The 25,739-nt window shown below is 39.8% G+C and overlaps 1 protein-coding gene across 5 annotated transcripts in view; it reads right to left on the bottom strand.

Annotated features, from left to right (window-relative positions):
• Nucleotides 1-4,891: 4,891 nt before the first annotated feature.
• Nucleotides 4,892-25,739, bottom strand: part of LOC114662577 (myotubularin-related protein 1-like) — a 68,442-nt gene continuing 47,594 nt past the window's right edge. For 4 of the 5 annotated variants that reach the window (XM_051935205.1, XM_051935207.1, XM_051935206.1 and 1 more), the window contains 5 exons: nt 20,074-20,259; nt 18,861-19,067; nt 12,506-12,598; nt 12,229-12,395; nt 11,750-11,920 (listed from right to left, as the gene is read on the bottom strand). In XM_051935205.1, the coding sequence (XP_051791165.1) occupies nt 11,881-11,920; nt 12,229-12,395; nt 12,506-12,598; nt 18,861-19,067; nt 20,074-20,259 (693 nt within the window). In that variant the 3' untranslated portion in view covers nt 11,750-11,880. Of the gene's footprint in view, nt 8,088-11,743; nt 11,921-12,228; nt 12,396-12,505; nt 12,599-18,860; nt 19,068-20,073; nt 20,260-25,739 lie in introns of those variants that run through there. The other variant, XM_028816121.2, reaches the window with a different exon arrangement.

The following is a 25,739-nucleotide window of genomic DNA, read 5'->3' as shown; positions in this document are numbered from 1 at the left end:
TTTTGCTTTTTCATAGTGTCTGCCTCATCCGCGTCTACTGCTTTTGACTGCCACCCACAGCAGCTGTGTCATGTTAATAGGTCAGACATCCATATGAGGAATTGTTCAAATGTATTGAGCCTGAAAGAGGACCAAGTGACCAGACACTTCATCGAAATAACACGAGTGCGGCAAACAGGGACAAACTGTCAAAAAAGGAAACAGCAGAAGGAGTGGTGGGTTCAATAATTCATACATACTTATAGAGGAGTCTAAGAATAATTCAGAAGACTGCAGGATCAGAACAGTATGAAATATTAGGCATCTCAGAATCGATGGGTAAAGTTTGAGCTCCATCAGACCCCACTGTATTATAGAATATTATACAGTATATTACTACAGGGGTCCTCAATCACAGTCCTGTAGGGCCGCAGTGGCTGCAGGTTTTTGCTCCAACCCAATTGCTTAATAAGAAGCCCTTACTACTCGAGTGACACTTCTGCTTCATTTTCGTTGTCTCACTTGTTAAGATTTTGAACCCTTCTCGCGTATTTTAGTCGTAAACAGCTGTATTCTTGGTTTTTAATTGCTCCTAATTAGCAATAACATGCAAATGACAAAAGAGACCAACATTTCTCCATTTAGCTTGTTACCATTTACACCTCTCTGTATTTATCATGCACTATTGGGTTTAACTAAATACTTGGAAGGAACGTGAAGAGAAAAAAGTGAAGGACTGCGAATTACTCATGCATTTTAGCCTTCAAATCATTTGGATGATATCCTTAGAAAGGGGAAGAAAATCAAGGATATGAGAATGACCTGACATAGCAGAGTTAGACCACTAACAAGCCATGACATTAAATTATTGGCAAGAATTGCTTTCTAATTAAGCAACCGGGTTAGAAAAAAAACCTGTAGCCACTGCGGCCCTCCAGGACTGTGATTGAGGACCCCTGTATTACTAGATGTGCTACCTGTCTAAGATGGGTTGAAATCTAAATAACAGACCTCAGTGTTAATGTTTGCGGTGCACCGTGCAATGCATATCCTGTATCCCTGATATATGCCATTTGGTATGTGATTCATAAAAGCAGTGTTAATGTTTGTAATGTGCCAGCTGTTGGAATGACAAATGCAATGCATTTTATTATGAAAAATGGTTGTGATGAGCCATCTTATGGAATGGCAGAGACATAGTAACTGGAAGGACACACAGACAAAACCTAGAGGCACTTCTCCTTTTATTAAGGTGGATACCAAACTTTGATTTTATCAAAGAGTTGCAGGGGATGTCAAACTAGACGACCGCTAATCGCAGGACCACACTGTGACTGCCTCTGATCTACGTAGAAAAGTATACTGTGACATGGCCTTCAGTTTTTCATGCTAGTGGGAACAATCTCACCAGTATCACAGTACCTGCAGTCGGGTTTCACCCGACAATGTCAAAACTACGGCCAAAGGAGATGACTGAAATGCTCAAGGTCAGTGATTATAATTAAGATTTTATTTTCAAAATGCAACACGGGAAAGAGTTTGGTACAGTTTAGGAATAAAACTACAAATTAAATGCTGTAAAAGCAAAAACTACAGGTGCCAACATCCTGTGTTTGATCGCCTGTGGTGGTACGAACGTGCAGCATTGCTTTGTGCCAAGTGAAGTTCTGTTTGCAATAATCTGTTGCTTATGCACTTGCAGACATATTTGTTGTGTTCATAAGAAACACTTTGAAATCACTTCAGTTTTCTTTTTGTCTTTTGCGACCTGAGAAAACGCCCCACACGTTATGTGCATGTTTGACTCGTCTTGGTGTTAACGCAAAATGTTGACATTTTTACTCCAGCATCCACCTGGCTAGAGGTTTTGGTTTTCTCTCCTTCATGGCATTTTGTTTTTCTGTCCTCCTGTCTTATTTACCTTTTTTATAAGCCAAAGCTGTGTAGTTGTTTACGTTCTTTTTTTTAAGTCTTTAGTTAATACTGCTATTTTGAGCTACTTTCCCATTGGTGTTGCTGTCTTGGAAGCTTTGCACCTCCTGGTGTTCAAAACAGAATCAAAAAGAAATAAGCAGAAGCAATGCATGGCTCCACAAATATTAAACGGGTTGGAACAAAAGGAAGTGTTATACCAGCGTGTGAATCTACCTGCAGTCACTGGGCAAATTATTAGGAACACCTGTACACCTGCTTCTTCAGGCAGTTACTGAATCAGCCCACCAGGGGGCAGCAGAACAATGCATAAAACCATGCAGTCACAGGTCAGGAGCTTCAGTTAATGTTCACTTTAAACACCAGAATGGGGCCATCTCTGTGATTTGGACCGTGGCATGATTGTTGATGTCAGACAGGCTGGTTTGAGTATTTCTGTAACTGCTGATCTCCTGGGATTTTAACACACAAACAGTGTCTAGAGTTTACTCCAAATGGAGCGGTCTGATCAAGCTGACAGAGACTGTGGTAACTCAGGTAACTGCTTCACACAAGTGCAGCAAGCAGAAAAGCATCTTGGAATGCGCAACATGTTGAACCTTGAGGCAGGTGGGCTACAACAACAGACCATCACGTTGGGTTCCACTCCTTTCTGCCATGAATAGAGAGCTGAGGTTGCAGTGGGCACAGCCTGGCCCGATGAATCTTGATTTCTGCTGAGGCACACAGATGGTAGGGCAGGGTCAGAATTTGGTGTCAATGGCATCCATGAATCCATGCACCAGTCCAGGTTGGCAGTGGTGGGATGGTTTCTTGGCGCAATTTGAACACCACGGCCTATTACAGTACTGCTGCTGCCCATGAGCATCTCTTTGTTGTCACAGTTTACCCGCCTTCTATTAGCAGCAGTATGTCTAGCATGCTAACGGAGCACATCACAAAGCACAAGTCAGACTGGGGTCATGAACACAACAATGAGAACACTGTGAGCAGGAGGGAGAATGGGAGATTCACAACGTGAATGTGGAGCTGAAAAATCTGCACAAATTGTGTGATGCACTCATTGTGGAATCCATGCCATGAGGAACTGAGGCTGTTTTAGGAGCAAAAGGAGGCCTTACCCAGTATTAGTACAGTGATAATAATTTGCTTAGTGGGTGTTGTGTGTATATAAAATATTTTATATATATATATATATATTTATTTATTTATTTATTATATGCACGCACACACACAATATAAAGCTCACTGTGGGTGTGTGTGTTTATTCTTTATATAATCCCACATCATTGGTCCAATCTCAACAACATTTTGCACTCACATAAGAAGAAACACTGAACTACTGTGGAACTCAAATTTTTGACCCTGGAGTAGCTTTGGGGTGGTGTGGGGGGTTCTTTTTACAACAGTTCTGCCTTAACACCGCTTACCCAGGCAGTGCCAAGTGCTGCTGCTACTGTATATATTTATATATCCCTTGATACATCAAATATGATAACTGAGATCTGTGGATCATTAAAGCCAACATGTCAACGCATATCCTACAGTTTTGGAAATTAAATAAAGATATGCAATTCAAAGAAGAAAATAAGTTCCACAAACAGAAAAAAAAATCTTTAATAACAAAATATTACAACAAATAATATAATACAAAACAAAAACTAGCAAAATGTTCAACTGTAACAAAAGTGCTGACCTAACACAAAAAAGGATTCAAAATCATGGCACAGACAGAACAGAGAAAGCAGCAGTAAGACGCCATAAGCAGACGAGTGGCACACAATGTGGCAGCACCGGTGAGACACGCACTACTCGGATGTGACGCAGGCTCCCACCATACATCACAGCCTGAAGACGGCCTGTCACCTCCAGGAGGAGCTCACTCTGCTCACACGTCACTGTGATGTTTTTAAACTAATGACCCGACGCTTTCTACAGCAATGAAAGGGAACCGTTATATTATTATTGCACACTAAGGAATTTGAACTTTTTGGCATTTCTTGCACAACACCACACATCAGACAATAACATAAGGTACTTTGTGTAAAACATTTTCCGATTTTTCATAAATAATTATCTCTGATAAAGAAAAACAAACCAAAAAAAACACAGACACCAATATAAAATAGACGAAACTTCAAGGCAAATTGCAATTACTGTACAAAATTAGTAAATTTGATATTGGTGTTGATATAAAGTATAAAAATATTTTGAATAATCTATTGGTTTCCTGCAGTACTTGCAAACACCCCATAAAGAGATCAGAGCTGCAATTCTAAAGGGACGCTGGAGCCTCAGCCGGTGCTCCCTCAGCACCCCCGATGCCATTGCTAGGTGGGCTACAGGATCTCCTCTCAGTCCTAAACACATTCTACCTTTGTAAAGTTCTTCAATTTATATACAGTAGAAAATAAAATGTTACTTAATTACTGCATCCTTTACCTGGATGTTAAAGATGTGAACAACATTTCTTATAAATAAATATGTTTATAATGGGCAATCATTTTAAAATGACACAATTTTACACAGCAGACCTGGCAGATTTGAAAAATGTCCCACCTTCTGCTCTCACACGCAGCACTAGTACATTACGTACATCAGACGCATTAGGCCAGGCTGTCAAACTCACATCCTCGAGGGCAGCAGTGGCTGCGGTTCTCAGTTTCCTTTCTTCATTTGTAACCATTACTACTGCCAATGGAACGGACTAACATTTTGGCTTAAAAAGAAACTGAATTAAAGTGAAGATTCAGAAACGTTATTCATTTATTGAAAGAAAAACTGAAGGTCTGAGAAATCGTGATCTTCTCTAGTCCTCAAAACATTTTGAGAACACTCTCACAAAAAAAGGAAATCATGGAAATGTCTCTTGTGACAGCATGAGAGCCACGGGGGCTTCATTAACACCAAAAACTGGCTTCTAATTAAGAAATTAAAGTGAAAAGAGTTTGAGGACCCTGATTAGGGCTCATCTGTTGGCTCACTTTGCATCTTACTTTTGTTTGGTGGCTGGCTGGTTAGTGAAAGAAGAAAACAATTACAGGGACCCAAGACTTAAAAAGCAAATTAATTAAAATTAAGGCAAAAAAAGACCATTCTATTAGCAGAGGTAGCTGCCTAGTATTTAACACTGTGACCAACAGCAGCTGCAGCCCTCCAGGATTGAGTTAGACACCCCACATTAGTCGTTATAAACATCTTTGTATTCAAAATCAAAATCTTTGAGGATTCCTTTAAAAAAGGGTTCATATTTAAGCCATGCCATAAAAAGATGTCAGCCCATTCTGCTGAAGCATTCATCTGCTTCCCATGGTAGAGGTGATGTTGCAAGAGCAGATAAACAAAGTGACTGCTGTATTGATATTACTTACTACAGACCCTCGCCACTTGTGGATTTGGGCTTGGAATTTCTAGCACTCAATAAAAATCCCACCAAAACAATAAACCAAAGTGAACACAAATTAACTGGCAAGTACTGGCAGCAAAAGCACAAATCTGCAGGCCATTCACCCAGGGTAATAAGTGCCATCTTTTTGTGAATGATGCCTGCCCCCATGTAGCTAGTGGCGACTCTCCATCCCCAGCCACGGCCGAGCTACTTGCTCACTGTTTTCTCTACTCCCTCTCTTGTGAGACCCCTAACTTTTCTTTTGATGTCGCCATTCTGATTGCGCTCTTGAATTACTCTTTTGTTAATACAGTGGAACCTCGAGATACGATCACCTCTGTATACGAGAAATTCAAAATACGAGGAAAGTATGAGTGAAAAATTCAGATCTAAATGTGAGCATTGGCTCGCGTAACGAGCCACGAGCCAGGCTGTGGGTATAGCTCGCGGCTTAGCGAGGGGGCGTGGTAGCAGTTGCGAGCCGCGATCTGCGGTGTCTGCGTTTCTCACTTAAGTGCACAGGTGGGAAACTGCCCACATCCATGATTGTTTCTTTGCTGATGGGCTGCAGCTGCCATGTCCTCCCCGCATATATAGAGAAGCGCGAGCCGGTTAAGGGGGGAGAAAAAGTAAAATAAAAGAGAGCGAGAGCGAGAAAGCAAGCAGGCAGGAAGTCGGTGCGGGAGAGCGAGCGAGCAAGTGCAGGCTTGCGTGTAGCTGAACAGTGAGCTGAACAGGCGAGCCAAACAGCTGAAGCAGGACGGTGTAGAGAAGGTCAGCTGCATTAAGAGTGTCTCGCCTGTTGCAGAGCCCGCAGGTGAGACGCTAACAGAGAAGAAGCACCGGGGATTGTCGTCTGTTTTTTAAAGACTGCATCCTTTTGACGTTTTAACCTCGTGTTAAAGGATTGTTATTCTTGTGTATTTTAAACCTCCACTTCACAACTGTTTTAAGGATTATTTATTTAAAGATTTATTGAATGCTCTACTGCACTTTGGACACCTGTTTTGATTCTTTTAATAATCAGTTATATTATTTACCAGTGTTATTTATTAAAGGTAGACTACAGTATATATAATTTATCAGTGTTATTTGTTAGGAAAATTGATTTTTATGTTAATATATTTGGGGTGCGGAACGGATTAACTGGATTTCCATTAGTTTCAATGGGGAAGTTTGTTCTAGATACGAGAAATTCGCTATACAAGCTCAGTGCTGGAACGAATTAAACTCGTATCTAGAGGTTCCACTGTACGCTATAATTAACTGTCAGTTACCAAAGAGGACACAACTGTTTTGGCTTCAGCATTTCTAATTAGCTCGTTTCCTATTGTTTAACTCACCCACAAAGCATTGACAGCAAAAAGATTCTTATTTCCAATACTTGTGCAAGAACTTTGGGTGTACTTTGCTCTTAATTTCATATCATGAATGCCTTTGGGTGAGAATCGCATATAGAAAGTTTGCTCAATCAGAATGAACTAAGCGGTTATGCAAGAGTTTCTTCCAGAACCAAAAAATGAAGGGAGCAATTATTTGCTTTGCTCTTTTGCATCTCTTAAAGGGGTACCTTGCCTTGATTTGGTCATTAGTGGACATTAAAGACAGTCTACTGTATGCAGTTACTAAATGGATAGTACTGGTAAGAAGTACCAAATTGAGTGGCCATCTATATACAGTATTTGGAAAGCCATTTTAAACATTTAAAAGCTCTTTAGTCGCCACAGATATATGCTCAAGGTAAAAGACTGAAATTTTGAACTAATAAACCTCAAAAACGGTAAAGCAAAGCCGGTTAATAAAGACAAACATGCAAATGCTGCCTGGATTTCCCAAAAAGGTTCACAAAAGCAGGGCTGGACAAACACACCTGTCAGCTTTTCTGAACCTGAATGCAAGTTTAACATAGACTCCAGTTTTTTTCATCGTACTTATGCACAATGCCGTTCACATTTTTAAACCCCAGTTCAGCAGCCCCCTACTCATTTATGTCAGGCCCAATTTCACCTGTGATCTGACTTCAAGCATTGCCCCAGCACTTCCTTTAAGCTTAAGTAAAGTCTGCTATTCCATCTCAAGTCATTTTGGCAACACTTCTGCCATTTCTCTGGACCCCTTTGAACCGGTCATGAAATGATTACATTTCTATTATTGCATATTTCACAGAACATTTTTGCACATAAAAACATTAAAGAATACAAATCAATTCCTAAAAAAAGATTCTGTATAATTTTGACCATTACTTTGTTTTGTCATGCAAAAACACATAACAAAAACCGTATTTCCACAAACGTTCCCTATAAATAGAAGAAGGAATGGAATAATTATCAAACTGTAACATATACCAAAGATGACTGAACTTTCAGTATTGACCCATTAAAAAATTGTTGGGTATTATAAATTTAATGTTGTATAATTTTTGTTCACATGCTGGCCAAAATTCCTGTGGACCAACATTCATAAAATTTAATAAAATGTAAGAAACAAATTCCCATTTTAAAATCTATCTTTAAAATACTTACAACATATAACTTAATTCTCCATAAAATAAACCCTTTCCCCCATATATGGCCTATTTTCAATAGAGTTCTGCACCTTTAGCGTGACTACCAAGTGCTCTTGTTCACACTGTAGTATGGACCGGTGTAGTCGAGTGTGATGGCGATGAGCCTCGATCTGAAGAAGAGGAGGGCGATCGAGTGCTGACCTCTCGCTGTAACTCAGCTACTTTCCTCTGTAATTCTGAACGTATTGTTAGCAGGTCCTTTAGATTTTGGTGAATAGGCATCTGTGATTAAAAGAATACAAATAAGTTTTAATATTAAAAAGAATAATGTATCCCACATCTTGAACTTAAAAATACTTGCGCTACTATCATGGAAATTTGTTTAAGTCTATATAAATGTTGCACTACCCTACAAATACCACCTTAAATATCAACTCTAAAGGATCTTCTCTTGGATCTAAATAAGTGCCCATAATTCCCTGTCTCCATGCAAAACACAGCTCAGCACACATTTTTAAGCAACTATTAAATTCAAAGCTAACGTCATCAGCCACATTAACTTAAAAATCATCAGCTTTTCTCCTTTCACTGCATGAAACTTCTCTAGCTTATTGTAGTCATTGTTTTTTTTTATTTATTTATTTTATATCACTATGCTAAAATGTTTCCGAGGAAGAGAACAGAAAATTGAAAGCACTCTTGTCAAAGAAATAAAACTAAAATTATTAATTTAATTCTACAGGTATGAGTATGTGAATTTCCCCTTGGGATTAATAAAGTATGTATGTATGTATGTATGTATGTATGTATGTATGTATGTATGTATGTATGTATGTATGTATCTATCTATCTATCTATCTATCTATCTATCTATCTATCTATCTATCTATCTATCTATCTATCTATCTATCTATCTATCTATCTATCTATCGCCTCTCCACACACATCCTGGGGATTCCTTACTTGATTTGTGTTTCAGGATTTTTGGTTGAGTGATGTGATTTAAATAAGATACAGAGAAAAACCTCTTGTGATAACTGTAATGAATATAGTAATATAGTGAAATGTTTTTCTTACATTTTATTTATACTTGTATGCAAGACAGCCATTTTATGTATGTATAGCACCTCTCCCTTTTTTCCTCATTATTCTGCAATATCTACAGTGCCATAATGTCTGGGACAAAAACATGCATGTACATACATTTTGGTCACATTGTGTAAAATGACAACACTATGTGGTGCCCCCATTTCAGGGTATCATAATGTTTGGGACAATTGGCATCACAGCCGTTTGTGATCACTGCTTTATTAGGGTCAGCCATAAGATACCTAGACTTGCTTCTACCTATGGGCTAACTTTAGAGTCTGTAGTTGCCCTTATTCAACATGATGACAACAGCTGTGCCAATAGAATCCATTGTGAAACTAAAAATCAACTGTCTGGAATATCATTAGGAAGAAAGAATGCACTGGTGAGCTCAGGAATTGCAAGGAAGCCCTCCACTGCTGATGATTGAAGAAGTCTTTTTAGAGTCTGTAGTTGCCCTTATTCAACATGATGACAACAGCTGTGCCAATAGAATCCATTGTGAAACTAAAAATCAACTGTCTGGAATATCATTAGGAAGAAAGAATGCACTGGTGAGCTCAGGAATTGCAAGGAAGCCCTCCACTGCTGATGATTGAAGAAGTCTTCATTATGGTAAACAAAAACAGCCCCAAACATCTGTCTGACAGATCAGAAACAGACTTCAGGAGGCAGATGTGTGTATGTGTTGAAGACGGCTACCAGCAGAAGACTTCATAAAACAGAAATACAGAAACCACACTGCAAGATGGAAACCACTAGTTAGCCACAAAAACAAGATGGGCAGATTACAGTTTGCGAAAAAGTACTTGAAAAAGCCTACAGAATTCTGGAAAACGGTATTGTGGACAAAGATGAACCTGCACCAGAGTGACGGCAAGAGCAAAATGTGGAGACAAAAAGGAACTGCCCGAGATCCAAAATATACCACCTCATCTGTTAAACATGGTGATGGGGTTGTTATGGCTTGGGCATGTATGGCTGCCAGAGGTACTGGCACACTTATTTTCATTGATGCTGTAATAACGGACGACAGTGGAACAATAAATTCCAAGGTGTATAGAAACATCTGATCTGCTCAAGTTCCAGTAAATGCCTCTGAACTCATTGGATGGCAATTCATCCTACAACAAGATAATGATCCTAAACATACTGATAAGGCAACCCATTAGTTTTTCACAGCTAAAAGATGGAAAATTCTTGAATGACCAAGCCAATGAGCAGACCTTCCATAGGTCTGAAGAGAAAACTTAGGGTGCCAACCCTCTGAAGCAAGCAGGAGCTGAAAGTGGCCGCATTACAGGCTTGGCAGGTGACACCCTATGCACTGGCACCTCTGCACACACTCGGGTACTGGGTGTCTGTAACGTAACCAAATGGATCAGTGGTGTATTTGGAGGCACAGAAACAAAAATATTCAAAAGAAAACAAATCTTTATTAAAGTGCCAGTAAGAAAACAAAAAAAATGACTAATTCTAGTGTCATGCACTTTAATTAGATGTAGTCTTCTGCAATGACACTATTTTAATACATATACAACAATAAACAAAAATAAGTCGATGCAAATCCGTACAGTATTTAAATGGCTCATAAATAAAAGTGATGAAAAAAAGGTAAAATGACAAGAACACACGATTAGACAACTTTTCTTCTTCCTCCTTCTCCCAGTACAAAAATCAAGAGGGCAGAAAAACAGCCATCAAAATCAAAAGTGAAACAAAAAGCACAAAATACAGAAAAGTCGGTGAAAAAAATCAAATAATGCTCTATATACAGGAATGTTAGAAAAGGATCGCTCTATCACAATCGCTAAGCTACCTTCACTCTCCTATGCCAACTGGTCAAAAAGATAACCCCTGCTGGGTACTTCTTGGTTATATCTGCTGAGCCGAACTACTCTGGCCCGACACCAACCTGTCAGCAATGCCGCTTGTGACCTCCCACCCCCTATAGCTTCGATTTAGGCAGAAGTCTCCCTATATTTCGGGTGTCTCATTTGCGTGTGCGTGCATGACTGCAGGCACACACTCTCATGTGCACTTGCCTCCACCTCATGAAGTTGCTTTCAATTTTTTTCCCCTTCCTTTGGGACTTACAATTTTATGGCTCCTCTGCACGCCTGGCTTACATGCCTCACTTTTCAGCCTGTTTGTCCTTCCCCAGTATGGCATGAAGTAACACCGGGATGTTGGCATGCCAAAGCACATGTATTAACGTGAGTGACAGGCCTCCTCACATGTGTCAAAACTGCCAACAACGTTTCCACCCGGGGTGTGCCTCAATACCACCGAAACAATCTGTTTGCTCCCAAAGCCTTATTATCATCTTCTCTGCAGGTAAGTGCTCTAAAAATTAAATAACTAACTAAACAAAGATCAAATTATCCCAGAGTCCAGCCGATCACAGGCAGAGCATCACCAGAGAAGATTCTCCACACCTGCTGATGTTTATGAAATCGTAGACTTCAACCAGTCCTTGCATGCAAGAGAATACAAAACAAAGTTCTAAATATGATGGCTTTAATATACCCGCTATTGCTATGTCCAATACATTATGGTGACCTGAAATGGGTGACCATGAATGAAAAATATTTCTACATGGTGTACCCGAAATGTATGCAAATACTGTACTCTTAAATGAAAGTCTGCAATGTGCATGTTAATTGCATCTGAATTGTTTGATTGGTAATTTTAAACTGTGGAGCAGAAGGGTAAATAAAGGATAAATGTGCTTTTGTCCCAAACATTATGGTGGGCACTATATCTGTAGTAATTCACTTTAGGAGAGAGATTAATGTTAGAAAATATATATGAGTGAAAATGTTCCCAGTTGTTTTGCCTTTTCTTACCTGAGGTCTCATGCGTGGGTTCCACCTGACATAGTAACTGACCCACAGCTCAAGATGTCTTTGACTGGTTATAGGGTACAGAACATGATTTTCATAGTTCACAAAGAATGGATTAGTAAACTCTTCAAGCTGGCTATTTATGTATGACCAAAGTGATACTGTTTTTGTTTGCACCTCCTGTAAATAAAAATATAAAGTCAGAGGCACAAAGTGAAAAACATCAACTCTACATGATACAAAAAGCAAACATAACAAAATGTCATTCATATTGTTCCAGAATATTAGAAGTAAAACTATAGTAAGTATAATGCGAAGCCCTTTGCCTATACCTAAATGCATTTTTATCCCTTAACTGCAAATGATTAAAAATATACATTATTCTTAAATGAAACCTTTAATAACATATTTGTATTTGACAGATTTTGAAAGTTAATACTTTAAATTCTCTGGAAAAATACAATGGGTTAATACTGATTGAAATTAACCTGTAACTTCCAAAGGTATGCTTTAGTTTTCTTGATTCATAATTGATGCTTGCCTTTTTTATTCGCTCTTGTTCAGAGTTGCAGAGAAATGTTCCAAAGAGACAGCTGTACAAATGATCCAAAATTGTAATAAGGAACAGTTCATTGAATTCAAATGCAGAAGGAAACTGCAAAATAAGAAAAAAATATTTCAGTGACACATATTGAATTTAGACATCACCTGAAATACAACAATAAAAATATACCAAATAAGAAATGTGGAATCTCTGTCACTTACCTGCCTTGTCATTTGCCAGACACAATCTATGAATTGGACAAACAAAGGTGATCTCTCAGAATCTGTGTGATTGCTGTCTCCATGACCAACTCGCTGTGAAATGGAAAAAAACAGTTACATGTTGATCAGACGTTCTAAAAATCATCCCACAAAAGAGCAAATTGCAATACTTTACTAAGCCTTTGCATTCTAAAACAGTAGGATTTATTTATCAAACATCAATGCACCATCTATTTTTTTGGTTAAAAAGAATGTTACAGCTTTAACATAACATAAATCTTAAGGATTCTTAGATCAGCTTATTACAATTCAGGGTCATGTGGCGCTGCAGCCTAACTCAGCAGCATTGAGCATAGCGCAGTAACCTGTCCTGGGAAAGACACCAGTCCATTATGGGGCCCACTCATGCACACATCCATATCCAGACTCACACTGGGCCAATCTGGAATCATAACTTAGCCCAATCTGCACATTTTTGGCAAGTATGGGGTTGTGGGGGAATCTACAGGTGAATGTGTAATTTGTAAATGTCCATTAACACATATTTTACTTAAGTAGTACAAGTCTCAAATTTTGCATTGGTTTTACTTTTGGCTCATGACTGGGCAATAAAAAATGGCCAGTAAATTGGTCATTATGCATTTTTCTTTATTCATTTTAATTATTACATAATTATGTCATCTTATGTGTTTCATGCTAGCTTGGTAATAATATGTTTATCAGTATCATAGAACAGTGTTCCCCAAACTCAGTCTTAGGTACCCCAAATGCCTGCAGGTTCACAATCGTTGATAATAGCTGATGTCATTTAGTTAGCTGTTTTTTTTTACTTATCTGTTATTCTGCATTCAGAAAGCACATTAATATGATTTTTACATTTATAAGACATTTAGAAATATTTCTGATTTTGATATAGCTTTAAATACTTAACTAACTTCGTTTGTTGCTTTCCTATTATTTTGCCTTTTTACTGTGTTGTTTGCTCCCTTTATTGTACCTTGAGCAGGACAATTAAAAACAAGCGGAGCAGATACAACTGGGATAAACAACACTAAATGATGAAAGGCTGCATGAGACCCACTTAACGGTAAATAATGGGTAAAAAAATCTGAACATCTGGAGAAGCAGAATGAAAATCTGGATGAAAATATTGTTAAAAAGCACACTAACCCAATTACATTATCTCCATATAAGTGCTTAATACATTTTAAGAAAAATTTACCAAACTTAGTTTTTTAATTTCTACATTTACCCCAAAACAAGGAAATAACAACTGACTTAATCAGGCCAGGGGTCCAATTCAAAACAAAAGTTGGTTGGAATGAAAACCTTCAGCCACCGTGGGTCCCCAGGATTGAGTTTGGGAACCACGTCATTGAAGCATTTCAAAAAGTCAGAAAATCAAGTGTAGTAGATGTCTACTTAATTAACTTTGAAATTACACTTTATTTCATAAGCAATATAGACTTATGCAGAAAAACTATAGCTATTTAAGTGTATTAAAATTTTGTTTAACAGTTTAACAACTCAGTGTTCCACAGAGTAATACTTGCATTGTAGAGTCTATGTGAACAGAAATGTCTTTTTCTTTATTTCCTAAACAGCAGGAATACATAATAAGCACAGCTCTTCTTTTTAATGGGCTGGTGGACTCAATGTTTGCTCTATAATTGCAGCCAACACAGTTTTTAAACATTAGCTATAATGTCAAGGGTGATTTCAGGATTATATAATTTTAAAAAACCTTTTGAGCAACACTTAGCTAAATGAGCCTATAACTTGTGTGTCTTTAAAGATGCAACAGTTTGAATCAAGGTTCAAATATCTAAGTTTTAATGCTTTTCTTATGCCTTAAAATGGACCTACTACCAGACAACTAATTTATTTATTTAAATTTAGAATAAGAAAAACAACTAGAAAGTGTCAATCAAATATTTAACTAAACACTACATAAATTCCTGACATTAACCCAAACAAAGCTGTAAAGAAAATAACAGGGATGATTTTAACAAAAACTAAAATAAACCTGATGGTAAGAGACTATTTCCTGGAACTATTTTTATAAATATCTAAAAGCAATGTTGCACCAAAGGAAATGAATTATAAGAATGTAAATAAAAGATGAAACCTTAAACGGACAGCTTTTTAAATTGATTTTAAAAAAATCAATACAACAGACACAATACAATGTTGAGTTCCAGCTACAGTTATCTAAATTCTCCATGTGACGATTATTTAAATCCTGGGTACATTTTATCAACTCTGACCTTGGAAATGTGAGAAGAAGAAATAATGTTTTGGAACCCAAATAACAAAATTTACAATTACAGCTCAGATTCTGTTGAAGGGGAAAAAAAACAAACAGGAAAAAAATTGTCCTTATTTTTGTACCTGTTATAAGTGATGCTGCACGTTTGGCTGAATTTTATGTTCTGTTCATTCCTCTGCATGAACTGCTCCGATTTTACAGAAGTATTTATTTAACAATATTTTAACAAAAAATATATGGGGTTTGCCTGTTTTTACCTTTGGATTATGTGACATAACTAACACATTTTTTTTCATGGGCACTTTTATATTGTTTGCGATGGTCAAATGTTGTTCTTCATAGGCTCCCCTTCCATCAGAAACATTCTCCCCATTCTCAAAGAAACCATGAAGCTAAAAGATTTTTCTCAGCCATCACTATAAATCACATGGGCAAAGTAACATATAAATAAATATCATTTTTGGATGGACCATTCCTTTAAATGTAGTGTACCAAAATATAACTAGCAAGGTGCTGTGTAGAAACATGCAAAGTACAATGTCAGCAAATTTACTACAAAATTAGCACAGTCAAAAATATGGGACAAAAAGATTTTTGAAGAATAAATTTGCATGACAAATCATAGTTAAAGATAATAATAATAATAATAATAATAATAATAATGCACATTTTTTTTATTGGTAGGAGGCTTTCTAAACACTCAAGGACACCGAACAACAGACAAAACACAGATTATAAACAATAAGTAAAATATAAAAGTTAAAATCAGACAGAGCAATTGTAATCAAAGAGAAAAAGCAGTCTTAAACAAATGAGTTTTAAGTTTAGATTTGAAAAGTGAAAATGATTCAATATTTCTAAGCTCAGATGGTAGTGAGTTCCAAAGCTGGGGAGCAGAGCAACTGAATGTTCTGCTCCCCACAGTGGTAAGACGGACGAAGGGGACAGTCAAGTGGATGGAGGAAGAGGATCTAAGGGTACGGGAGGGAATGGCAACATGGAGGAGGTCAGACAGATATGGAGGGGCAAGGTTGTTGATAGCCTTAAAAGTTACCAGAAGAATTTTGAATTGAATACGGAAATTAACTGGAAGCCAGTGAAGCTGCTGCAAAACGGGAGTGATATGGTGAATAGAGGGGGTTCTAATAATGATGCGGGCAGCTGAGTTCTGAACCAGTTGAAGCTTATAAAGAGATTTGCGAGAAAGACCAAAGAAAATGGAACTGCAATAATCCAGACAAGAAGTGATGAGGCGATGAACAAGGATAGCAATGGTATGAGGAGTGAGGGAGGAGCAAATACAATTAATGTCACGTAAATGGAAATATGCAGACCGGGAGATGTTATTGACTCTTAACCTGTGGGGAAGGGGAGACATCAGCATTACAGTGGAAGCTAATGTCATATTTACAAAAGATATTACCAAGGGGAAGGAGGTAAATAATGAAAAGGAGGGGCCCCAGGACAGAGCCCTGGGGCACATCTGAAGTAAGAGCGTTGGGTTGGGATGTGAAAGTTTTAAGCTGAACAAACTGAGTGCGGCCTGAGAGGTAGGATCTGAACCAATCTAGTGGAGTGTGGGTAATGCCAATCGAAGATAATCTATTGAGAAGAGTAGTGTGACAAATAGTGTCAAAGGCTTCACTCAGATCAAGGAGGATGAGAATAGTAATTAAACCAGAATCAGCTGCCATAAGGAGGTCATTAGTCATTTTCATAAGTGCCGTTTCTGTACTGTGGAGGGGATGAAAACCAGACTGGAACTGTTCATACAGATTATTTTGAGATAAATGAGAATGAAGTTGTTTAGCCACTATTTTTTCAAGAATTTTGGAAATGAAGGGCAGATTAGAAATAGGACAAAAATTACTGAAATTATTCGGATCGGCACCAGGTTTTTTCAGTATTGGGGTTATTGCAGCAGTTTTAAAAGATGAAGGAACAGTACCAGTAGTGAGAGAAGAGTGGATTATAGCAGAGATAAGGGGGACCAGAGATGGGAGGCAGGCTTTGACCAGAACTGTAGGGAGGGGGTCCAGTTGACAGGTGGATGGCTTAGATTTACAGACAAGATCTGAGATTTCTGAGAAAGTCGGAAGCTGAAAAGAGGAAAATGAATGAGTTGGTGGGTGAAATTCAAATGAAGTACTGGAGGAATCCATACAGAGGGACTGATGGATCTTCTGGATGTTTTCATTAAAAAAGGACATAAGGGAATTGCAAAATTCAGTTGAGTAAAGGTGAGAAGGTAAAGAATCCGGGGGTTGTGTGATATTGTTAAGTAGTGAAAACAATGACTTGGTGTTTCCTTCCTTGGAGGAAATAATGAGAGTATAGGGTGGTCCAGATCTAACTATGCAACTTTTAAGGCAATGCAATGCAATAATTGCATAATTAGATCTGGACCACCCTGTATAATAGTTAAGATTTAGTTTGGGCAATACAGTCCTTGTAATAAAGTATATGGTTTTTGTTCATCTCTTTGTGAACAAAGATGGGACTGCATTGGGAAAAACAGTATGTATGGTCACCCTATATATCATCATTTTATTTTTCCTGGCAAGTGGCATGGTGGGAACACACAAGACTGAACTGATCAGGCCACCCTATCCTTGGTAATCTCTTTCATCTCCTCCTTTGTAATTCTCTTAACACCAGTCAAGACATGCAATTCTCACAATGAGTCTTGGGTCTGCAACCTTGGTCTTCAACCAGTGGGCTATGCCAACAGGTGCCTGTGAGAATATGAAATACAAGTTCAAACCATTTCAGGTAGCTCATTTCAATCTGGAAAGGCAGTAGCTATATGCTAAAGTCCTTCATATTGTGCATAAGCCAAATTTTGGCCACTTTTACTCAATCCTTTTTTTCCCCCTAAACTTTATTGAGTCAGAACTTGTGACCATAAATGGGGATAAGAGTAAATGGTAAACTGAAGTCTTCACCTAAGGTCTTGGCTTCTTTTCTACCAGGTCTATTCCACTGTTTGCCCACCGTCCATCACTGTATTCTGGGAAAAAGAGACAAAGCATGCGGTGGTAACACCCATCTTCCCAATTAAAGAAGAAATCCAAATGACAGGCTCCACAAATAAAATCATGATTTGGCTCTACAAGGTCACAGGTTCACCTCTGAACATGAGGAAAAGGTAGCAGTGTGGGCCCGGAGTCAGGAGTAGCCGAAAAGCTTCTTTTCCATAGAATGAAGTTGTTAGCAGAACGATAAAAGAAGTGCATTGAACCTGCAGGGAGACTATATGGAGAAGTGATATAACATGTTCATCTGCTGAAAATTCCCAGTACTAAAGGGAAAGTTGCTTTTACTTTTAGGTTCTCCCTTGTAATTACCTGTTTCAATTAAAAAATAATAGAGTTTTCTGTAAAGTGTGTTTTCCAGTGATCATTAACAAAAGCTAAAGTCAGTCAGTAGGAATTACATGAATAAGGCACAAATGTTTTATTCAGGGGCAACTGTATGTAGCATATTCAAGCGTAAGGAGTTCTAGACTAATAATATTAGTCCCTGGTGAAATAAATATTGTATACAGACATATACGGTACTTCGGTAGTTACATAGTGATTCATTTATATCTGATTAACCAACACCAGTGTAATCAAGGCCTATTCTCTTAGAAAATTGTAGCATGGCTAGTAATACAATAAAAGTAAAAAGGAAAACATAATTCTTATTCATATTTTATAATGTGAGAATTAATCAGCCAAGAATCTAAGAAAACAGCATTTTATGCTTTTAAACTATTCATGGGATTTATGACCCATAACATTTGTGCAAGTTACATTTTAAAATTTACCCACTACTTTTTTTTTTTTTTTTCATGTCTTGCTATACCATTAGCACGGTGATTTCCATCACAAAAAAATAAAGTATATGAATAATTTATAGTTCAAATTCACAATGTCCATTTAAGTTGCCAAAAATAACCAATTTGCTGTTTATGTCACTTATTATTATCTGTATGTTTATAGGAAAGCAATAGACCTGCAGGGTCCAGGCTTAATATTACTGCACCTTGTGTCCAATACAGTAAAATACAAAGTTGGACAAAGTATTACATATGATACTTACCAAAGCAAACTTATGTCCAAAGCTGACCCATTCTTTCTCAATGAGGACTTCAAATCCTTTTATAGTTCTGTAGTAGCTATCTAGCATAAGCATTGCCAAGGATGTGAGCTGAGTGGTCCTGTCCCAGCCATCACTACAGTGTATAACCACCGATGTTTTACTTGACTCAATTTTGTCTGCAATTCGTACTGCTCCAGATAGAAGTAACTAAGGAAGTAATGATACACACAAGTATTACTGTTATGTAATAAATAAAATAATCAGCAAAAAGATATGAAATACTATACAGTACTATTAATTCAATGGTATGTTGGATTTAAGCATTTATAACAGCAAGGAAAATCTCAAAATGTAAACTAAATATTAATTAAAAATATGTATTCTAAATTCTTGTACTATGACAACAGAGCTGGAAAATTCAAATTCCAAATCCAAATCTGATCATCCGCAATCTCAACTGCTTGTGGTTAATATGTGGAGGAAAAGATATTTTGCATCAATTACATAGCTGGACCAAGAGTTCATTTTTGTTATTTTAGAGGTATTATCCAGGTTTGTACGAATTGGGGGAGTGGGTGTTTAAACAGGAGTGTGAGGCCTATGGAGCAGCCTGATTTTAATAAAATAATAAATATGCCTAAAGAGATGAACCATTGTGTGGGCTGTCCCCATAATTCACCTTGGCATTTGCTTCAATATTATTCTGTGACATAGGCAGAGTGTAAGAGGAGTACTAATCATAGAAACAAAAAAAAGAACTTATAATGTCTTTGAAGGTCACTGAAGGTGTGACAAATATTTTTCAAAATATTGTTGAGTGTACAAGACAAAGGTATCAGAGCAATTTAAATGTTACTTTGCTCAGATAAGTTAACTGTCATCTTGAAGACCACTTGACTCATACTTGTGGACCACACTTAGAAAACAACTCAACTAGGGCACCATGCAAAGCTACCTCCTGCTCTATACCCAATGTTACTGGAATAGACTGTATTCCTCATAACCCTTAAGATTTAATTAAGTAACTTCAGTAAATGGATAGATGGCCAAAATTCATAATCAATGACTATTTGTGCACTGTATAATACTTACCTACCTAATATTCTATTTATGAAGATGTTCATTGATTAATTATAGTATATTTATATAAAATGTGAAAATACTGTAGACACAATAGATTACTTAAAGTTTTAAGTTTGTAACAATAGCATACCCGTATGTATTCTAACCAATGGGTGGCATCAATGTTGGAAAACCACTTGGCTTCATCTATAACAGGGTAAACAGCATCTTTTAATTTACGAAGAGATTCTCGCATCACATGAATGTTTGGAATTTCTAGAAATATAAGCTCTGCATTAGGGTAGAAACTCTCATTTTCATAACCACCATCTTTTGCCTGGAAAAAAATGAAAGAAAAAGGTGGCTATAAAACAATTAAATAATTATGCACGAATTTTCAATACATTTTATCTAAGTTCTGACAAGTCTTAACCTTCATATGTAGAACAATATACAAAACATTTACATTCAGAGTAGCTATAAAATGTTACCGCTTGAATGGTTTCACATTTTGTTGTGGTGTAATAAGCAATCTTAATGTGTTTAAATGCTATTTATGATAGTGATTAACTGAAACAAGTCTATAATCCATCCATTATCCAACCCGCTATATCCTAACTACAGGGTCACGAGGGTCTGCTGGAGCCAATCCCAGCCAACACAGGGTACAAGGCAGGAAACAAACCCTGGGCAGGGTGTCAGCCCACCGCAGGGCACACACACCCACACACCAAGCACACACTAGGGACAATTTAGAATCGCCAATGCACCTAACCTGCATGTCTTTGGACTGTGGAAGGAAACCGGAGTACCCAGAGGAAACCCACACAGACATGGGGAGAACATGCAAACTCCACGCAGGGAGGACCCGGGAAGCGAACCCGGGTCTCCTAACTGCGAGGCAGCAGCGCTACCCACTGTGACGCCCCAAGTCTATAATGTCCAAGTGAATTATATCAAGAAGATCATTTTAAATTAAATAAAACAAAAAAAAATGCAGCATTTTATTTTAAGTGGTTACCATCTTTGTTTTGACATACTCAGACAGGAACTAGTTCAACCAGTTGTTTTAGAAGTTACATAATTCGTAAAAACAGTTCACCAAGGTATGCTAAAACTCAGCCAATGAGTTTATGGTGGTGCAACACCAATGCTCATTTTGTAAGAGAACAGGGATTTGTAACAGAAGTGGAATTAATATAGAAGAATACTATACAATGTCACACACGTGTGTTTTGGAGACAACTAATGGGCTTGAATATATGTAATTCCATGCCAGACCAGGGGGTGGCGAAGTGCACTAATTTTCCCTCTCGATCTTTTGCAGACCATTCTAGGGAAATCCTGCCTGGCTCTGGGGCAGCCAATGACATCCCTTCCGGTTCCGGTGCTGATGACATCACTTCCTCCGCTGGCCTTTAAAGCCGCCATATTGCCTGAAGAGAATCAGTTCTGTTTTGGACTCAGTTGAATGCACATGTTTTTAATGATTAATTCGTTTTGCAGCCATAAACAATTATACAGGTGGCTGCCCCAAACCTTCGCAATGTCTGATGGTCATTATTGTGACACTGGCGTAGTCGGCAGGATGGAAGAAACCCTGAAGAGAACGGGACCGGACCTGAATCATATCCAGGTGGGAGAGTACCTGGGCCGAGGTTTCGGGCGGGGATCGCGTCTCAGATTTCAGAAAGAACCGGTGCAGACTCCGCACCCTTTGTCTAGCTCCGGGTCACCTAAATCAAATAGGGAGAGTGTCGAGGGGACACACAGACGTGGGCTGGTCTCTATGGGGGAAGTGACGGGGACTTATTATGCTCTCTCGGAGGAGAGAGCTGTCCTTCCCACCGGGGCTAAGGCCCCAAAGCAAAGTGGGGATTCCCCAGACCAGAAGGTGAAAAAAATAAAAAACTGGAAATCTGACCCTGAGCGGTCTACCCAAGACCAGCTGGATGCTCTTTGGGAAGAGGTAGCAGGTTGGTTAAAGCCAGCTGAATGCAACAACTTTTCAATGGTCAAAAAAAAGCCTGCCCGAACATTTCACCCAGCCGGTTTGGGGAGACTTTTCTAATGTCGCCGAGCTCATTGAAACCTCGAGGATAGCCTTGCAATTTGGGAGAGCAGAACGGTCCTTTAGCGGATGCTGTAGAGATTACGTCCCTCTTAATCTGCCCTCTCGGCATGAACCGGAGTTTGCACCGGAGTCCCCGATTCCGTGGGAGCGAGGCAGAATGTAAATGGAGAAAGAGGGATGGATTGTGTGCACTTTCAAACCCCTTGTTAATGGCTCATAAGGTAGAGGTCCTGATAAATGGGTACAAAGTGGAAGCCCTGTTTGATTCCGGCAGCAACATCTCTATTGTTGAACGCCGATACGTACTACCGCGACAATGGTTAAAAATAAAGACCAGAATTACCTGTGTACACGGAGATGTCCGCTCCTATAAATCCGCTCGATGTTTCATCAGCCACGGAGGATCACTTAAAATATTGATCGTAGCGGTCCTCCCAAATCCACCGTGTGCTGTGATTCTCGGGCGAGACTGGTCTGATATTAAAAGCGGTGAAGTACTGAGCTCTCCTAATCCAAAATGGGGCCTAGTAACAGACGGGAATCCACCGTCTCAGTATGTCTCCACACCGTGTACACAGCCGGTGGAGAGAGGTATGGGAGACCAAGAGGAGGATAAGGAACTTCCTGGACCATCGCGGGCCATCATGTCATCTGTCCGCGTCTCGCCAGAACGGGTTGATTCTCCGCCCCTTGAGGTCAGACCTGACCCTCTCTCAGATCTGAGTTTTCAATATAGACAAACACCGGCATCATTTAAAAGGGAACAATGGAATGATGATTCCCTTAAGTTTGCTAAGAATGCAGTTGTCCTAGTCAACGGCCAACGCACAAATCAGCCCATGCCACAAGGACCCCACTTTGTTTTAGAGAATGATTTATTATATCGGGTTAGCGAGCACAATGGGGGAGGTGCGGAAGCTGTTGCTAATCCCACAAACTTTCCGGCAGCAAGTTTGTGAGTTAGCTCACGCCCACCTCCTAGGAGGCCACCTGGGCACCGAAAAAACACTAGAGTGCATTAAGCTGTGCTTCTATTGGCTGGGAATAAATGAGGAGGTTCGCCGCTTCTGTATTTCATGTCCCGAATGTCAGCTGCGGCAAATTCCTAGGAGGGACCGTGTTCCTTTTGTTCCCCTTCCCTTAATTGATGTCCCGTTTGAAAGGATAGGGGTCGACATAGTGGGACCCCTGGAACCCTCGGCCCAAGGATTTAAATATATATTAGTCCTCGTGGATTATGTAACCCGATTTCCAGAAGCTGTTCCCTTGCGCTCAGCCAATTCTAAAGCAATCGCATGGGAACTGATGGAGGTCTTTGCGCAAGTTGGAATCCCTAAAGAAATCCTTACGGATCAAGGCACTCCGTTTACCTCGGAAACGTTCAGGGAAACGGCCAAGTTACTTAAAATAAAGCACTTGAAAACCGCGTTGTATCATCCTCAAACCGACGGTTTAGTAGAGAGATTTAATCAAACTCTCAAACAGATGCTTTGCAAGGTGGTCAGCAGGGACAGGAGGAATTGGGATCAACTCCTCCCCCTCGTACTCTTTGCCTACAGGGAAGTCCCTCAAGCCTCCACGGGGTTCTCACCCTTTGAATTATTATATGGACGACAACCTCGGGGTATATTGGACATTTTAAAAGAAGGTTGGGAAGCAGAGGCTCTTCCCTCCACTAATATTTTGGAATATATCGCGCAATTACGTGATAGATTTGAAAAAATTAGGCCCATATTAAAAAGTCACATGGAGGAGGTGCAATCAGCATAGGCCCATTATTATGACCGTGGCACGACACTTCGGGAGTTTCAATCGGGGGATCGAGTCATGGTATTGATTCCCACCTCTCACTCTAAATTACTTGCCCATTGGCAAGGACCATACGAAGTCAAGGAGAGAAAAGGACTCGTCGACTATTTGGTGAAACAACCCAATTGTCGACCGAGTGAGCGTATATATCATGTGAATCTGCTGAAGCTTTGGAGGGAAAGGGACCCTGATCCTTCCTCCGGCCAGCCCCGCTTCTTCTTCGCTCAAACTAACACACTTAACTTTGGGTCTAATTTGAATAGCCGACAGAGGCGAGAGCTCGAAGCAGCTATCTCGTCCGTCCCGGACATGGTAAACGAAAAACCTGGAAGGACCTCTCTGGTTGCCCACGATATTGTGACTGAGCCTGGGGTCATCGTCCGAGAACGTCCCTATCGGCTTCCTGAGGCAAAGAAAGCTGAAGTGGAACTGGAAATCAAGCGCATGCTGGACCTAGGAGTCATAGAGGAGAGTCATAGTCCCTGGTCCAGCCCAATTGTCTTGGTTTCTAAGCCCGACGGGACTTGGAGGTTTTGCAATGACTTCCGTCGGCTTAATCAGGTCTCACTTTTTGATGCTTATCCAATGCCTCGAGTGGACGACCTCCTTGAGAGGCTTGGACAGGCTAAATATTTGACCACTCTTGACATGACTAAAGGGTACTGGCAGGTTCCTTTAAGGGATTCTGCAAAGGGTAAAACCGTGTTTAGCACCCCTAGTGGGCACTGGCAGTATCGTGTCCTTCCATTCGGGTTACATGGGGCTCCTGCAACTTCCAACGTCTGGTGGACAAAGTGCTCCGCCCCCATAACACGTATAGTGCTGCCTATCTGGATGACGTCGTCATCTATTCCAGCACCTGGAAGGAACACCTACAGCATGTCCGAGCAGTATTACGGACGCTAGGTGAAGCCGGTCTTCGAATCAATCCAAAAAAATGTTTCTTTGGATTGGAAGAAGCCAAATATTTGGGCTACCTGGTGGGTTGTGGTAATGTGAAGCCGCAGTGCTCTAAAATAGAAGCCATTTTGACATGGCCCCGTCTGCGAACCAAGCGGCAGGTCCAGGCATTTCTCGGCTTAGCAGGGTACTACCGCCGGTTTGTACCATGCTTTTCGGAGAGAGCCGTGCCCTTGAGTAATTTAACAAAGAAGAGGGCCCCTAACACTGTGGTATGGACTGAGACGACTGAGGCAGCCTTCAGTGACTTAAAAAGGGCCCTGACGTCAGCACCTGTTTTAAAGGCACCTGACTTTTCACTCCCCTTTATCCTCCAGACGGACGCTTCGGACACAGGCCTTGGAGCAGTGCTGAGCCAAAGCGTTGATGGTGCTGAACATCCCGTCATGTTCCTGAGCCGGAAACTGCTGGATCGCGAAACCAGGTATGCGGCGGTGGCAAGAGAGGCTCTAGTGATTAAGTGGGCAATTACACAGTTGAGGTACTACCTCTTGGGTCGGGAGTTTACACTTGTCACGGACCATGCACCTTTACAGTGGATGGCCCTGCATAAGGAGTCTAACCCTCGAGTCACGAGGTGGTTTCTTGACTTACAACCTTATAAGTTTTCGGTCATTCATCGGAAGGGTTCTCTCCACGCCAACGCCGATGCTCTCTCCCGCGTTCACGACCTCTCGGTGCAGAACGCCCGACCCGACGGGTCTGGGCTGAGGGGGAGGCCCTGTCACACACGTGTGTTTTGGAGACAACTAAAGGGCTTGAATATATGTAATTCCATGCCAGACCAGGGGGTAGCGAAGTGCACTAATTTTCCCTCTCGATCTTTTGCAGACCATTCTAGGGAAATCCTGCCCGGCTCTGGGGCAGCCAATGACGTCCCTTCCGGTTCCGGTGCTGATGACGTCACTTCCTCCCCTGGCCTTTAAAGCTGCCATATTGCCTGAAGAGAATCAGTTCTGTTTTGGACTCAGTTG

This window comes from Erpetoichthys calabaricus, chromosome 12 (assembly GCF_900747795.2).
Source record: "Erpetoichthys calabaricus chromosome 12, fErpCal1.3, whole genome shotgun sequence".
Taxonomy (NCBI): Eukaryota; Metazoa; Chordata; class Cladistia; order Polypteriformes; family Polypteridae; genus Erpetoichthys; species Erpetoichthys calabaricus.
This window is presented reverse-complemented; position numbering and strand designations above follow the sequence as displayed.